General features: G+C 51.1%; 1 protein-coding gene across 1 annotated transcript in view; it reads right to left on the bottom strand.

Moving 5' to 3' along the window:
- The window catches only part of EXD3 (exonuclease 3'-5' domain containing 3), a gene marked incomplete at both ends in the record, with an annotated part of 227,076 nt that extends 216,253 nt beyond the window's left edge, over nt 1-10,823 (bottom strand). The window contains one exon of the mRNA XM_084272681.1: nt 10,787-10,823. Within this exon, the coding sequence (XP_084128807.1) occupies nt 10,787-10,823 (37 nt within the window). The remainder of the gene's footprint in view (nt 1-10,786) is intronic.
- Between the last annotated feature and the right edge of the window lie 3,206 nt (nt 10,824-14,029).

The raw sequence follows: 14,029 nt of genomic DNA, 5'->3' as shown, positions 1-14,029 counted from the left end.
CCTCTGTCATTATGAAAGCTCCAAACTGTGTGAACTCCTGTTATGCTCAATTACCGGTGGCTGGCTACATGCTTCTGGAAGCATTCTTTTCAATTTTCTTGAAAATTGCTTAGCAGAGGACTTTGCTGAGGTGCTGCCCTGGAGAAGGAAAGCCAGCAATGAATCCTAATCCCTTTTTCCCCCAAGAAAAAAGCAATCAACCTATAAAACTTCTTGTCCCTCCAAATGTCTGTGTAGCTCAGTACAAGGAGCATCCAGAAGAAAATGAAAAGAGATACCTCCTCAAATTAGGCAAATTAGATAAGGTTAAATGAATGATCTGTAGAGCCAAAGCCTCCAGCTCTGTAATCCAGCCTTTCTCCCTGGGCAGCAGCAGGGATGGGGGCTGAAGCCACCCGCTGCCAGGCTGGTGGTGGGGAGCAGCAGCTGGGTGACCACCTACATCCAGCACCTACATCCAAACGCTGCTGTATGCCAAGCTGCCGTGGCACATTCTTGTGCATATGGAAATCAACCCGTGGAAGCCAGAAAGATTCATATGAAGCAGTTCTGGGGTTGGCCAAGTGGTCTGTGATCCTGCCTTGGTCAGAGCTGAATATTGCTGGCTTCACAGCATGGGTCCAGCTCTCAACTGGAGCAAAGCCCCTGGCATTCAAGGCCATTTTCCCAGCATTAAACTGTCTTCTGCTGCTCACCGTGATCACTGAGACTGCCAGAGAGCTGACAGACACCACACACCTCGTTTCTCTCCTCCAGAACCCTAACATCTGCCTGCACACCTCAGGCAAGGAGATGTTTGTATTTACTAAATCTGAGGGTCTGTCATTGGAAGATGCTGTGGCAGGAAGGTTCAGTGTTAGAAGGCACAAAGACAAATCATAAGGCATCTTGAGCTGGCCCTCAACTTGCCACAGTCACATGCTCCACCACATCACAGGTGTGTGGTACCAGGATGGTAAAAGCATGACCGGGGTGTAGGGGTGCACCTAACCCATGTGCACCCAGAAAACAGCCCCCAGAGGTGTGCTCTGACATACATGTGTCCTTCAAGTCCTGTGAATTAATCTCTGGCTGTTCTATACCACTTTGCTGGTGCCAAGACATTTCACTTGAGCCAGCAAGAGCTGTCCAAAGGCAAAGTGACTCATCCCATACACCTCCATCGCATGTCCAGTTACACCAGACCCCTCCCCATGCAGCAGCTCACCCTGCAGTAGGGCAGAGACCCCCTTCCCTGGCCCAGCCTGAGGACCCAGCTGTCAGACCCTTCATGAGCCCATCCCACCCAAGCTGCTGGCAGAAAACCAACTTGGCCAAAATACGAGTTGGTTCTTGCTGGGAAAGTGAATGGAACCACCTTGGGGAAGGGTCCAAGGTGGCAGCACCGGCGCAAAGAGGATGACTCATGGACCCAGGCTTGGGCACGAGGGCCTGAGGGAGAGGGGCAGGGAGCAAGACCTTTCCCCTGCAGCTGCACTTATGCTGCTAGATCAGTCAGCACTCCCATTTGCTCTGTTCTGCCAAGACACACATCTTGCCTTATAACCAGACACACCACACATCCTGCAGTGACCCGCAGCGTAGCTCAGTGCAGCGCGGGTTTTATGTGCTCTCTGATACACAAGAGAAGGCGCCAACCTCAGTAACATTCCTGCATCAGCCACGGGAAGGGACCTGTGACCCTGTGCTCACAATTGGTGAGGCTGCACCTCGAGTGCTGGGTCCAGTTCTGGGCTCCTCACCATAAGAAGGACATGGAGGTCCCTGAACGAGTCCAGAGAAGGGCAACCAGGCTGAGGAAGGGGCTGGAGGGCAAATCCTCTGAGGAGCAGCTGAGGGAGCTGGGGGTGTTCAGCCTGGAGAAAAGGAGGCTGAGGGGAGACCTTCTCCCCACCTCCACTGCCCTGCCAGGAGGGTGCAGAGAGGTGGGCGCTGGTCTCTTCAGCCAGGGGACAGGAGATGGGACAAGGGGCAATGGGCTCAAGCTGCCCCAGGGCAGGGTCAGAGCAGATGTGAGGGAAAAGTTCTTCCCTGAAAGAGTTTTCGGGGCCTGGCACAGGCTGCCCAGGGAGGGGCTGAGTCACCTTACCTGGATGGGTTTAAAAAAAGGGTAGATGAGGTGCTCAGGGATATAGTTTAGCTTAGGATGGGATTGGTTGGACTTCATGAGCTTCAGAGGTCTTTTCCAACCTCGTGATTCTGTGATCTCAGTCTGCTGCAGTCAGTCTGGCCGGACTGAGATGCTGCAGCACCTCGAGCAGGAGTCACGACACAAATGCATCATCCAGTTTCATGTTTTAACTAGGATGTCTTATAGTAACTTTAAAACAGCAGCTACCCTTAAGACAAGCAGCTTTTCCAGGCAGAACCTCCTCCTCTGCTCAGCTCATCAGGAAGCACAACCACCCCTCCGTAGCAAGGGTTATGCTCAGCATCTGCCGAGTGACACCTCAACAGTGAGGCTGAAGGAAACCTCAGTGGATAGAAGCACTAGATGTTGCTGCAGGAGCTGGTGACAGTCAGCCTGCCACAGTGCTGGCTGCCAGGCAAGGTGGCACCTATGACATGGGGACCCTGTTCTGAACCAGCGAGCAAAGGGACCGATGCCTCTCCCGCCCCTGCCACGTGGGACAGGGCAGCCAGGCTCTGATGGACCAGAAGCACAACCTCTTGCTGCAATCATCTCAAGCTTCAAAACTCTGGAAGGTTCCCTAAAACCCTGCGGTTTGGTGGGGAGGAGGTTGGGGGTTTGTTTTATGCTTATTGGCCTCTTGTTTTTGCCTCAGTTGATAACATTCACTTCCAGTAACTGTCGACCAAAGTGGAAAAGGAGCATGTAACAATAAAGTGCAAGAGTCCATTATGAGTAATGGCAACCCATGTGCTTTTATGAAACAATAACACACCAACATAAAATAAATCAGTGCCTTTTAATTTAACAATGTAAATTACCCTCCCACCTGCTGTGAATCTCTGTAAGTAGAAAAAGCTGGCTGCATATTTACCGAGCTGTCTATCCCAGTCTCATTCTGAACTGGCCTAATGCCCTGGGGTTAGACTGTAGGACTCTGTCATCTCTTGCACTCGTATGACCTAAGAAAGGGAATGTGGCCTTTTTCCCACAAGCCCAGAGTGAGAACATCATAAAAGCTGAACTTTAGCCCCCTTTTTGGGCAGGCAGCACAATAGCAAGGAGGATGCTGTTACTCCCTGGAGGCTCTGCTGCTGAAAAACATCACCAAGCTCAAGTAAAAGGTCAGTAGTTAGGATTGCATCTCTTGTTTTCTTCAGCTTTCCTCCTCCGTCAAAGGCAGTTAAACATTCTTTGCACACCCCCCTCCCTCCTCCTGAGAAATGCAGGAAGGAAGTGCTTGCAAAATAGTTTAATTTAAAAGAGTGTACAATCACACACACAGCAAACAGGGCTCCAGGCTCGGAGCAGGGCACTGCTATTGCCTCACAGTTCCCACTCAAACACAAACGAATCCCTGCAGTGGTGGAGTCGTTCCTCCCTCCCTGCACACAACTCCCAAAGCCTTTTGTTCAGGGGCAGACACCTTGGGCCAGGAGATCTGTGGCTACGTGCTGCACGCAACCCCTCCGCTCCCCCAGAGCTCACACCACCCCACAGGGTCTTGCTTGGGAAGAGGGCGTCTGCCTCTGGGAGGGAAGGGAAGGGAGGATGCTGGAGCTCATGACTCTCTCCAGGCGCCACATGGTACCAGGCACCAAGAGGCAGTAACATGGTCCTGGGTTGCAGGACACAGTTTCACCTCCAGACTTTGTCATGGCCCTGTGTGAAGCAGGAGTGGGACTCAATGATCCTTACGGGTCCCTTCCAGCTCAGGAGATTCTGGGATTCTATGACTACTGCTTGTTTGGTTTTGCAGTACTTTTTTTCCCCAAAGTTTGTTACCCAGACCTTGTGAGAGCCCATGGAGGTCAGATGGGACTGCTGGATTTAGCCTGAGCCTTGTTCTTCGCTAGGTTTGTGCAAAAGGACCTGGGTGGGTGGAAACAGCTCCATCCCTCTTTGCAAAGAGGAATGAAGAGACCAGTGAGCAATTCCTTGGTACGGATCAGTTCGTGTTGTCTGACCACCTGTCCAACCTAAACACCCTCAGTCACACTGTTCTCGTGTCCCTGGGCAAACACCATTCTGCCTAACAAACCTGAATTTCGCCTTTTCAGAGACTTTGTCAGCCCCAAAAACCTGCCTCCCCCTGAGCCACAAACCGCCCCGGCCACCAGCACACGTCAGGAGGGGCTCACCAGCCCCTGCCTGCTTTCACTTCTTTGAGAATCACCAGTCCTCCCAGCCACAGCCGCTGGGAACCAACAAGGCGGCGGCGGCGGCGCAGCTTCTCCCAGCGCTTGGCTGGGTGGCTGCAGCAAATCCCATCGTGCTACGGCCACCCCATCTTCCTCACATTGCTCAGTGAGCATGTGCTGGATTGATTTCAGGTTGGCACCCTCCTACTTTAAAAGGGACACTGTCCACAAATCACAGTCCTGTCTCATCTCTTTGCCTTTTAACTCACGGGGCTTAATTAGCTTAATAAAATAAATTAGAGATGGGGGCATGTAGGAATAGCGCCCGCTGCCCATTAGAGTGACATCTCCTTCCCCCCAAGCAGGATGGCCAGGACAAGCAACAACACAATCCAGTATTTTCTAGGAAGAAATGAAGAAATTCTGCATGCTGCTAAGGAGAGGACTTTCCCACGTACAGTCAGGCAGCTTCACAAAGGGGAAGATGAAAACTTTCACAAAACAGGGAAATGAGACTGCCAAATGCCACAAACTGTCTGGGGACGTCAGGTCTATGGCAGGACCTGAAACTAGGTCGCTGAGTCTTGGGGTTTTTTTTTCTTTTAAAGTTGCTGCTTCAATGGACAGCATCTACTCTCAGCCCTGACCTGACTTTTCCTAGTACTAGGTCATTGCCCTGATGAGGAAGTTTTCTGGTTTGGTTATTTTTTTTCATAAACACACAGCTACTACTGCTGGTTATTGCCCTTCCCACCCCCTGGCACCTTCACCTCGTTTTTCTGTTCCAATAGGTGTCATTCATGTGGTAGATTTAAAAATCACAGAATCACCAGGTTGGAAAAGACCTTTAAGATCATCAAGTCCAATCATTCCCATCCTAAGCTAAACCAGATCCCTGAGCACCTCATCTACCCTTTTTTAAACACACCCAGGGAAGGTGACTCAGCCCCTCCCTGGGCAGCCTGTGCCACAGCCCCACAACTCTGCCAGGGAAGAACTTTTCCCTCCCATCTGATCTGTCCCTGCCCTGGGGCAGCTTGAGCCCATTGCCCCTTGTCCCATCTCCTGTCCCCTGGCTGAAGAGACCATCGCCCACCTCTCTGCACCTCCTGGCAGGGCAGGGGAGGTGGGGAGAAGGTCTCCCCTCAGCCTCCTCTTCTCCAGGCTCAACACCCCCAGCTCCCTCAGCTGCTCCTCAGAGGATTTGCCCTCCAGCCCCTTCCCCAGCCTGGTTGCCCTTCTCTGGACTCGCTCCAGGACCTCAATGTCCTTCTGATGGTGAGGAGCCCAGAACTGGACCCAGCACTCGAGGTGCAGCCTCACCAGTGCCCAGTCCAAGGGCACAATCCCCTCCCCAGACCCACTGGCCACACTATTTTTGATACAAGCCAGGATGCCATTGGCTTTCCTGCCTGCCTGGGCACACTGCTGGCTCATATTCAACCTGCAGTCACCCAACACCCCCAGGTTCTGGTTGACATTGTTCACATTTCAGCAATGCCTTCAGAATTTCAAGGAGGGCTCCATGATACCACGTCCTATAAAGACCTTAGATACAAAATCATTTCTGTCCCACAGTGTTGTAAAGGCATTTAAGGAGCTCAGTCCCCACCCCACGCCTGTTGCAAGCCCAGACAAAGGACAACAAAAATGTGAGACAGAGGAGAAGGAATGAAGTAACCACAGCAAGGCACATCTGGGTGGGCAGGAGAGGTGCTCCTGCAGGTAGCCAGCACGGAGCTGGGGATCTTTTTGCTCATCAAGGCTGTTAAGAGTCCCACACGGGGGTTTTTTTTACATGGAATAAAAAGCATAGAAAGCACAAACTGCACAGAAAGATGTGTTACAAATAGAAAGCCACCCCACCAGGCAGCAGGCACACAGGGTCAGAGCAGCCAGACCTCAAAGTGCAGCGCTACACTGTTTGCTTCACCAACGACTTCCCCAACTCCAGCCTAAACCCTTATCATTAAAACAACATACCCTCTCTTTAACTCTAGAGCCTACACTCACATCCAGGCTGCAGCCCAACTCCACCAGAACACAGCCTTAAATAAATACACTGTGAGCCTGAGCATGCTGCCCTTGTGAAGAGTCACACAGCCCAAACTCCTGCCAGGAGCCCAAGGCCAGGCTGAGGGAGCGTCAGTTGAGTCAGGAACAAAGCAGCCCCACCAGCCACCGTTGTCTTGCACCATGGGCAACTGCTGAGCAAGTTTTACCTTTACCATGAGGCTGGAGTCTTGACCAGCATTGTGCCTCAAACCCTCCACTCATGCAGAGAGGACTTGGAGGTCTTAACTCCACATTAATTGACAAGCCAATGTCCTTGGCTGGCGCTGAGGTGTGGGCTCAAAGGCAGAGTGGGATACAGCACCGGAGGGCAGGCGGCACTGCTGTGGGAGCTGATGGTCTTTCCATCCCTCTCCTTCCTTCCCTAAATCACCCCTCTGGCTGTCAGACACAACCCACTGGGATGTGGCTTTGGTGTATCTCAGGCCCAAGAACAACAGGATGTTTTCCAAAATACCTCCTAGCAAATGCAGAGGTAGAACACAGTAATGCAGCCAGGGCTCTACCTGCCTGGACGCTCACAGCCAGAAAGGCAAAGCGGGGTGCTCAGCCTTACACACAAAGCATTCAGTGAGAGAGAACAGCAGAATCAGACTGCTGGGTTGGAAGGGACCTTCAGAGGCCATCTAGTCCCACCCTGAAGTGAGTAGGGACACCTTTCACTAGAGCAGGGTGCTCAGAGCTTAATCCACCCTCACCTGGAATGTCTTCAGGGATGGGGCCTCCAACACCTCTCTGGGCAACCTGGGCCAGTGTCTCACCACCCTCAGAGGGAAGAACTTCTTCCCAATGTCTCACCTGAACCTGCCCTGCTCTAGTTTAACCCATCACCCCTCGTCCCATCGCTCCCTGCCCTCACAAACAGCCCTGCCCAGCTTTCCTGTGGGTCCTTTCAGGAGCTGGAAGGGGCTCGGAGGTCTCCCTGCAGCCTTCTCCTCTCCAGGCTGAAGCAGCCTAACTCTCCCAGCCTGTCTTTTTAGGAGAAGTGCTGCAGCCCTTGGATCATCCTCATGGCCTCCTCCGGACCCGCTCCAAGAGGTCCATGTCCTTCTTGTGCTGAGCTCTAAGCACAAGGAAAATTGGGAGACACATGAGGAAAATTAAGCCTCAAATTCTGAGAAGTTGTTTCTCCTTCAAGTTAGACTCCTGACATTCTTCCCTACCCAGTTGTACAACAGCAGTATAGAGTGGTGGTGAGAGGTGTTTCAGTGATTGCTCATCATCTCTTAACGGCTGATCTTTACAGGTTTTTGCTCTCAGGACCAAAATTCCCAGCTCAAAGCTGGTGATCCTACTAAAGTCATACTGAGTAAGATGAAACAAAATAGCTGTTTTAAGGAATGGTTAATAAAGGGTCACAGAGTAGACATGTCTGCAAACATCACCCGAATATTGTAACGCGGCTCTTAAAAGACCAGAGGAGACTCTTTTCCTGGGGAGAGGCACAGAGTCCCATCCAGCAAAGCTGATTCATTAAAGGTGAGCCCTCCACCTTATTTATTTCTTCCTTGGGCAAGGCATTTGCCTCTTCACTGCCCTACCCAGAAGACCAGACAGAAGCCTCTGCCTCCGTCACGCCAGTCGCACGGTCGCTGCCTTCCTCACCCCGGGGAGCTCAGGACCAGAGAGCATCCCTGGCTGTTCCCTTGGCTGAAGACTCCACAGCCCACCAGTCAGGGCAGTGGCTTCTTTACTAAACATCAGCCCTTGGCCTTCTTTGCCCCTTCTTCCCTTTGTTAAGGGGAATTCCCCTTCTAAAGAGGAATTTTGACAAAGTCCTTGGTTCTAAAGGGAAGGGAAGAAAACCCCTGTCAGACACAGCCTATGGATCAAACTGGGTTCTGCACGAAGGCTGGTGGCTTGTGCTCCTGCTGCCTCCAACACCTTGAGGAGAGATGGGTGCTCTTCCCACTGCACTGCTGTGATTGTTTGGCTGGGATGGGTGATAGATGGTGGAGAAGGTTGTGCCTGGAAATGTGCTCCCAAGTCGTCAGGAAGCTGAAGGCGCCTTTGCCAGCACTTCCTTCCTGTACACAAGGTGAGGACAGAATGGGAAAAACCTTGGCTGGCTCCTACCCTGAGAAAAGCACTGCCCTTCCAGATGGATTACAGTAAAAATATTTTAATCTTTCACAAGATTATAATATCCTTCCTCTCCAAGTATAGCTGCAGGGGCAGCAGGGCTTAGAGAATGTAACACTAACTCCGTGGCTACAGAGGGCAGGGGGTGGAGGCTGGACAAATGGAAGTCCAGCTTTGAAGACTCTGTCTTCAGTGAGGATACAAATCATCAGTGGATCAGACCTGTTGAACCCAGGATCCTGACTCCCAAGAGTCAGCAGTACTAAGCACTTCCACAGAAGGTGTAAAATCCACACAGGTAGTATGCTGGAAGTGTGTCCCTCTAGACAGTGCCATCCCGTGCCTGTTCAGAGCAGATCTAACACCAAAGCCTGAATTTATTCCCCCTACAAAAATAACCCTGCAATGAGCAGTGTAGGAATATCCTGACCATGTGAGGCACACTTTTCTTGTGAGCACCAAGCATGGTCTGAGCTATGGAGCCTTCCCTTGAATGGTTATTTCCAAAGACCCAGCCTCTAGGTCCTTTTGTGGATGATTCATGAGTCTGGGTGACATCCTGACGTGTAACCATCATCTGCTCACAGCAATAAACACACACACACAGAGGATGAAGGAGTAGATAGGCCACATTACCACAGGAATTTTCTGAAAACTTTCCATTCTTCAACTCCCACATTCAAACCCACAGACAACAGCCAGATCTTCAGTGTAGGCAGGTGTCCAGAGCCCCAAACTCACCCTACAGCAACGTGGACTGTGACAGAGTGTGGCATGAGGGTGCTGGCTGCAAGGACCACCTCCCTTGTGATCCCAGCAAGGGGATATCCTACCAGTCCCAGATACTGCCTGGGCAAGTTTGCCTGAGTGAGTGTGAAAAAGGGAGAAGGAAACTCTCAGGATTCTTGACAACAAAAGAAAACCCCCCAAACTTGTGAGCAGACAGCTCTGGTAACAGCCTCTACTGCTGAAAAAGGAATCAGGCAAAAAGACCTCACCCATTAACAAAGGGTGGGGAACAATGGAAACTGTCAAAAAATAGCCCTCACGTCAGCCCTAAGAATGCCCCTTAGAGCTCCAGGGGCGCAGAGCCCTGCCCCTGCCCTGCGCGCCTCCCGGCCCTTCTCCTCCGCAGAGATGCCCAGCGCAGAGGCTGATGCTCAATCCCAGTAACCAAAGATGGGGATGGAAGAGCAAAGGGAATCTAGGGCAGGACTCCCCTGTGAGGAAAGGCTGAGGGAGCTGGGGCTGTTCAGCCTGGAGAAAAGAAGAATAAGGGGGGACCTTATTCATGTTTATCAGTATCTTCAGGATGGGATGCAGGGGGAAATGGGCAGCCCCTTTTCAGTGTCTGTGGGGACAGGACAAGGGGCAATGGCTGCAAGTCAGAGCATAGGAAGTTCCCCACCAACATGGGGAAGAACTTTTCCCCAGTGAGGGTGAGGGAGCCCTGGGACAGGCTGCCCAGGGGGTGTGGAGTCTCCATCTCTGGAGAGATTCCAGCCCCGTCTGGACGCCGCCCTGTGCAATATGAGCTGGGGAGCTGCTTTGGCAGGGGGGTTGGACCCCATGAGCTCTCCAGGTCCCTTCCAACCCCTGGGATTCTGGGATTCTATGACTGAATCAGAATAAGTGACACGTTCCTGTCCATTCAACCTCTCCAGCAAGGACCTAACACTGAAACTCCATGGGACATACATGCAAATCTACGTGTATCTTCCCCAGTTCTACTTCATAGGGTAAAGCACCTATAAAAGCAAATAATGAGAAGGATGGACTATGGACAAACTGTGAATGAGCTGTGTATCAGTAATAAAGATCATATGTTCTTCTGAACTGGCAAGAAGTTATCAAAACTGTTGTTTCAACATGGAGTACAGTTCTAAGAACATTGATATCTAGATGTGGACCAGGAAACCTCAAAGTCCCAGTAACCCTCCCAGCATACAATTCAGCATTATACTCACAGGTTTTGCCCTAGTTGTGACCCAGCATTCTCCTCCAATAGGAATCATCAAATCTTTAAGGTTGGAAAAGACCATTGAGATCATCAAGTCCAACCATCTATCCAACACCACCATGTCAACTAACCCATGTCCTGGAGTGCCACAGCTACATGTCTTACAAACCCCTCCAGGGATGGTGACCCCACCACCTCTCTGGGCAGGCTGGTCCAAGGCCTGACCACTCTTTCAGTGAAGACATTTTTCCTGATACCCAATCTATACCTCCCCCACGCAACTTGAGACCATTTCCTCTCATCCTTTTGCTGGTTACTTGGGAGAAAAATGAATGGAAAGCAAATATGGGGAACAAACAGGAGCAGGTAGGCAAATACTTGGACAAGCAGAAAACTCACCGGTGGGCTGATCACTGGAGTCGCCGTCCTGATTCATCCTCCCAAAGGCAGCACCAAATCAGGACACTGAGTATAGTAGTTTACAGCTCAGAGCTGACAACCCAAGCTCTTGTTTTTCTGAAAAGAAAAGAGCAGTAGGGTTACTATCAAAGTGTAGGAGCATCACCTTGTGTGATGAAGGAGATATCTTGTGTGTGGCCTCTAAGCAAGATAGTAGAGGAACTCTGTGCATGTACAACTCAGTGGAGAAGTTATAGATTGCCTGAAGATCAGAGAACTAATGAACGAAGTCAACCAAGACACACTGCAAACTGGCATCTAGAACCTCATGTGAGTTACAGCAACATGTATTTGAAACAACATCTGGATTCCTGAAATAAGTCAGGATTAGCTTTCAGCTTTCAACACACACAGGAGTCTTGAACACTGTTTAGCTGATTACCCAAACAAAAAACCAAAGCTCTCTAACCTCCACACTGGACAAGCACTCCACATGGAAGGATGTTTTTGCCTTAGCCAAAGAGCTCCTCCTCTTTGTTTGCTTGCCCTTCCACTCATCACATCTTGACCGTGGTAGAGTTGGGAACAGAACCCATGTCTCCCAAATCCCAGTCCAGTGCCTTAACCACCACATCCTTCCTGCTGAATCACAGGGCAGAATTGTTTATCAGGAAGGAAATTCCCTCTTGAGAGTACTCGCTCCGAGAGTGCTGGTGGAACACAAATGCTTAGAAAAATACAACTGGACGAGCAATAACAAGTGATTTAAGTCACTGTACAACAGGCTAAAGATACACAGCGCTGGAGTGGGATTTGTTGTTAGCAGCAGCTAATTAAGGCACCGCTGAGCAGGACGTTGCACGGCACCAGCAGTGCATCCGGCTGTCCTTCCACAGATGATACGTAACACTGAAAGCATCTGAAAGCATCTACACCATGTTGAGCATTGGGTGGATGTCACTCAGGGGGATTCAAAAGGTTTATAATCCTGCCAGGCCCCGGAAGGTCACCTCCAGCAGCATCTCAAACCAAGCTGCTACGGGCGAGCAGCTGCACTGGGGGATCCAGTGGGTCAGAATTCACCTCAACGTGCTGCACCAGCCAAGGACCATCCTTCTCTTTGAGGTCTTTAGCTAAAGGAAAAACCCAAACAAGGCAAGGCAGGGGGGATGATGCCAAAAAGGCATCTCTCAGATTGCTTTTTAACCTAAATGTAGTTCATCTCATTAGTCTCTTAGAAAACAAAAAGGGTTGTAATTCCTTTGTGATGTGTCCAAGGACACAAACCCACTGAAATGGCAAGTTCATGGTCTGGGGCTCTGAAGAATTTGGCTCTGCTGAGCAGTGGGGCAAAGGAGAAGACTTTCCCCACTTGCAAGCAGTGGCTCTCCAGGTTGTGTCCCACGAGACCCATCACAGCGACCGACACAAACACATTCTGGCAGATTCCCAGAATGCTGACAAGACTTCTCTTGCAGCCCCTTCCCAATGCCATTGCACAGAAATTCCAGCAGGACTGACCCTTGAGGGCCATGTTCACAGATCTGGAGCAGCTCTGAAGGGGCATCTCAGGCAGGGCTGGCAGCCTCCAGCAAACCAGACCCGAGGGAGGTGGGTGCCAGCCATGGCCAGGTCTGTCCCACAGGCTCTGCTGGACATACCAGCCCCATAGGAAGAAAATCTGATTCCTGAGGAGGCTGGGCTGAGGGCAGCCATCCTACATGAACACCTGTAAGCTTCTGCTCCCCACAACCACCTCCTCTCTTTGCTCATTAAGCTTCCAGACCAGCCCCTGCTGATCCCCAGAAGCACCTCTCAGAGCAGGGAGTATCAGTGCTGCTCTGGAGACACGAAGCCCTTCCAAGGGCACTTTGTGTGGGATTAATGCATCTCCTGCACCTCACCTGAGTGCCTGGGCCCCCCTTTTGACTGGCAGAGAGAGAGGCATCGCTAGGGAGCTCACCCAAACAGGGATGACCTGAAGAAGACATCTCTGGAGTACCCTGTTTCTCCCTGGTGTCTGTCTAGAGAGTCTTGGTGGCCACCTCAGTGAAGGCACCTGGGACCAACCAGCTGAAACCCCACCCTCCACCCCAGAGCTGAACAGAGTGGCTCTGCTACCCCAGGCACAGGGAGAAGCACATCAGAAAGGGTCAGGCAAAGCACTGGTGTCCTCTGTCCAGAGGTTGTTGAGTCTCCACCCTGGCTGAGCATAGCCCTGAGCAACCTGCTCTGAGCATGGGGTTGGAGTGGGGCATCTCCAGAGGTACCCTTCAGCTTCAGCTAGCCTCTACTTCTCTAGTATCCTTGAATTAAAGGACTCCTTACATTTGGGATGCACACAGTTGAAGCCAGCCAAACCTTGCTATCCAGGAGCAGTGCCTGAGGTTTCCAGGAAACTACCACGCTGTCCCAGCCTGTTCCACATGCCTCAACCCCACCAGGAATCACTGCTTGCCACAGAATACCTGCCTCAGGTTTTTCCTGCACTGCTTTGTAGTTCTTCACATCACTGGCATCAGACAGATCCAATAATTTATTAAAGTGGCAGTTTCTTGCCAGAAGACAACTTTGAGCCACTGCTTCCATGCTACTGAATGGTAAAAGAAGTCACAATTGCTCCTGGAGGCTTCTTTCAAGCTTGAGAGTATCTAAACCCCCTCAAGCTGTGCTTTTTGACATCCCACCAGAGTAATTTAAGAATGAATACTGAATGCATTTAAATTTTCTTCACTAACAAGGCCATCCTCTCCTTCCTTCCCTGCTATTCCTGTAGTCAGAATAAAGCCCATGGCTGTTAGCCTTCTAGGTCAGCCCTACTTAGGTCTAAGTCAAGTGTGTCCAGACAGAGAATGTAGCTCCACATCTCCAGTGCTGCAGGATGCTGTGATCAGTGTATAGTGGTGAGTAACGGCCCATTAGAAGGTAACTGCTGCCATGGGTGTCTTCTGCTTGGTTCAAAGCACTCCCCATCCAGACACACTGCACAAACAGCTAAGAAAAAGGCTTCTGCAAAGAGCTGCCAACTCCTTCTCTAAGGACTTCCTGGCTTTTCTCCAGAGCAGGTGTGGGCAGCGCTGAGCTCTTCATTTGGGGTCTGGCACCATGGAGAAGTGATTTGCTTCAGATTTAAGCAAAAAGACTTAATGATTGCACCCTGTCCCCCTGAATAACAGCCACAGTCTGCAGGGGAAAGGAGGAAGGTCTGGTGGGTGCCCAGCACCTCCCCTGCTGCGGGTCAGT

The sequence above is a fragment of the Gallinula chloropus genome (genome assembly GCF_964237585.1).
Source record: "Gallinula chloropus genome assembly, chromosome: 18".
NCBI lineage: Eukaryota > Metazoa > Chordata > Aves > Gruiformes > Rallidae > Gallinula > Gallinula chloropus.
This window is presented reverse-complemented; position numbering and strand designations above follow the sequence as displayed.